General features: G+C 65.2%; 1 protein-coding gene across 1 annotated transcript in view; it reads left to right on the top strand.

The window, feature by feature from the left end:
* Window positions 1-450: 450 nt before the first annotated feature.
* The window catches only part of ATG101 (autophagy related 101), an 11,856-nt gene continuing 10,638 nt past the window's right edge, over window positions 451-1,668 (top strand). Inside the window, exon 1 of the mRNA XM_015886808.2 lies at window positions 451-881. Coding sequence (XP_015742294.1) covers window positions 865-881 — 17 coding nt within the window. The 5' untranslated portion in view covers window positions 451-864. The remainder of the gene's footprint in view (window positions 882-1,668) is intronic.

Genomic DNA, 1,668 nt, shown 5'->3' with positions numbered 1-1,668 from the left:
GGGGGGAGTTCCAGTGTTTGGGGATAGAGATTAGGGGGGAGGTCCCGTATGGGGACAGGGGGGATAGGAATTGGGGGGGTGTCCCAGTGCATAGGGATGGGGGGGGTCCCGGTGTATAGGGACAGTAGGGATGGGGTGGGGGTCCCAGTGCACAGGGATGGGGATGGGGGGGGGGGCCCAGTGTATAGGGATAGTAGGGACAGGGACAAGGGGGGGTCCCAGTGCATAGGGACGGGGATGGGGGGGGTCCCGTTGCATGGGGGGGGCACAGGGGCCGTCAGAGGGACCCCACCCCCACAACAGAAGCTCGGGGACACCGCGGCCGGAGCAGAACAAGGGCCACATTGAGACGGTGGGGCCGGGGGGGCACAACAAAGAACCTTCTGTCCCCCCCCCAGTGACAGCGGGGGGTGACAAAGGGCTGCGGGCGGATCGTGGCAGAGTCTCACGTGTCCCCCTGTCCCCGTGTCCCCCCGTCTGTCCCCCTGTCCCTCTGTCATCACGCCCCCATTCGCCCCCCCCATTTGTCCCCGCGTTGTCCATATGAAGCCATGGCTCCTCCCCGCCCCCAGGGGGCGCTGTGGGCTCGGCCGCACCTCCCGGAAGTGATGCCCTCTTTGGTCAGCCGGATCGGATCGAACCAAGTGCTGTTGGCAGGGGGGGGTTTGATCATTTGGACCCGCGTTCCGGCTGGGAGAAGCATCAGAGAACATTATGGAGGTGTAAAACAATGATAAAAGGAGATAAATAGGTGCGATACGGGATTAATCCGCGGAGTTCCTACAGGAGGTGGGAGGAGGAACAACAACACCCCCCCCCCTCAAACAACGCCGTGGGCCGCTCCGTCCACACAGCGCCCGGCGGATGGTGGGAACCGCGCGGTGCGTGGGGGGGCGAGGGCGGATTAGGGGGTTATAGGGGGGTTATAGGGGGGTTATAGGGGGGTTATAGGGGATCATGGGGGTGTGGGAGCAAAAGGGGCCGGGGGAGGGAGAGGGGACCGGAGTTGGGAGGGCTGGGGCCTACGGAAGTGAGGGGCTGGGAGGAGAGGGGGTAGGACCGGGACCTGTGGGGCTGTTGGGGTCTATGGGGCCTATGGGGCTGTTGGGGCCTATGGGGCTGTTGGGATCTATGGGGCCTGTGGGCTGTTGGGGTCTATGGGGCCTGTGGGCTGTTGAGGCCTATGGGGCCTAATGGGGCCTAGTGGGGCCTAATGGGGCCTATGTGGCCTATGGGCTGTTGGGGCCTATGGGGCTGTTGGGGTCTATAGGGCTGTTGGGCCCTGTGGGGCTGTTGGGGTCTATGGGTCTATGGGGCCATTGGGGTCTATGGGGACATTGGGGCCATCATTGGGGTCTATGGGGCCATTGGGGTCTATGGGGCCATCATTGGGGTCTATGGGGCCTGTGGGCTGTTGGGGCCTATGGGCTGAGGGTTTAGGGGTACGAGGGCCCCATGGGGGGGGTCCGGGGCCTACGGGTGTGAGGGGCTGGGAGGAGAGGGGCTAGACCCGGGGCCTATGGGTTGAGGGGGTGGGGGTTAGAGAGGCTGGGGGCTGAGAGGGGCCAATGGGGGGGTCCTGGGCCCATGGTTGTGGGGGGGAGCTGGAGGCAGAAGGGGTTGGGGGCAAAGGAGACAGGGCCTGGGGGGGTGAGGGGCTGGGCCCAT

This window comes from Coturnix japonica, linkage group LGE22C19W28_E50C23, assembly GCF_001577835.2.
Source record: "Coturnix japonica isolate 7356 linkage group LGE22C19W28_E50C23, Coturnix japonica 2.1, whole genome shotgun sequence".
Lineage (NCBI taxonomy): Eukaryota > Metazoa > Chordata > Aves > Galliformes > Phasianidae > Coturnix > Coturnix japonica.
This window is presented reverse-complemented; position numbering and strand designations above follow the sequence as displayed.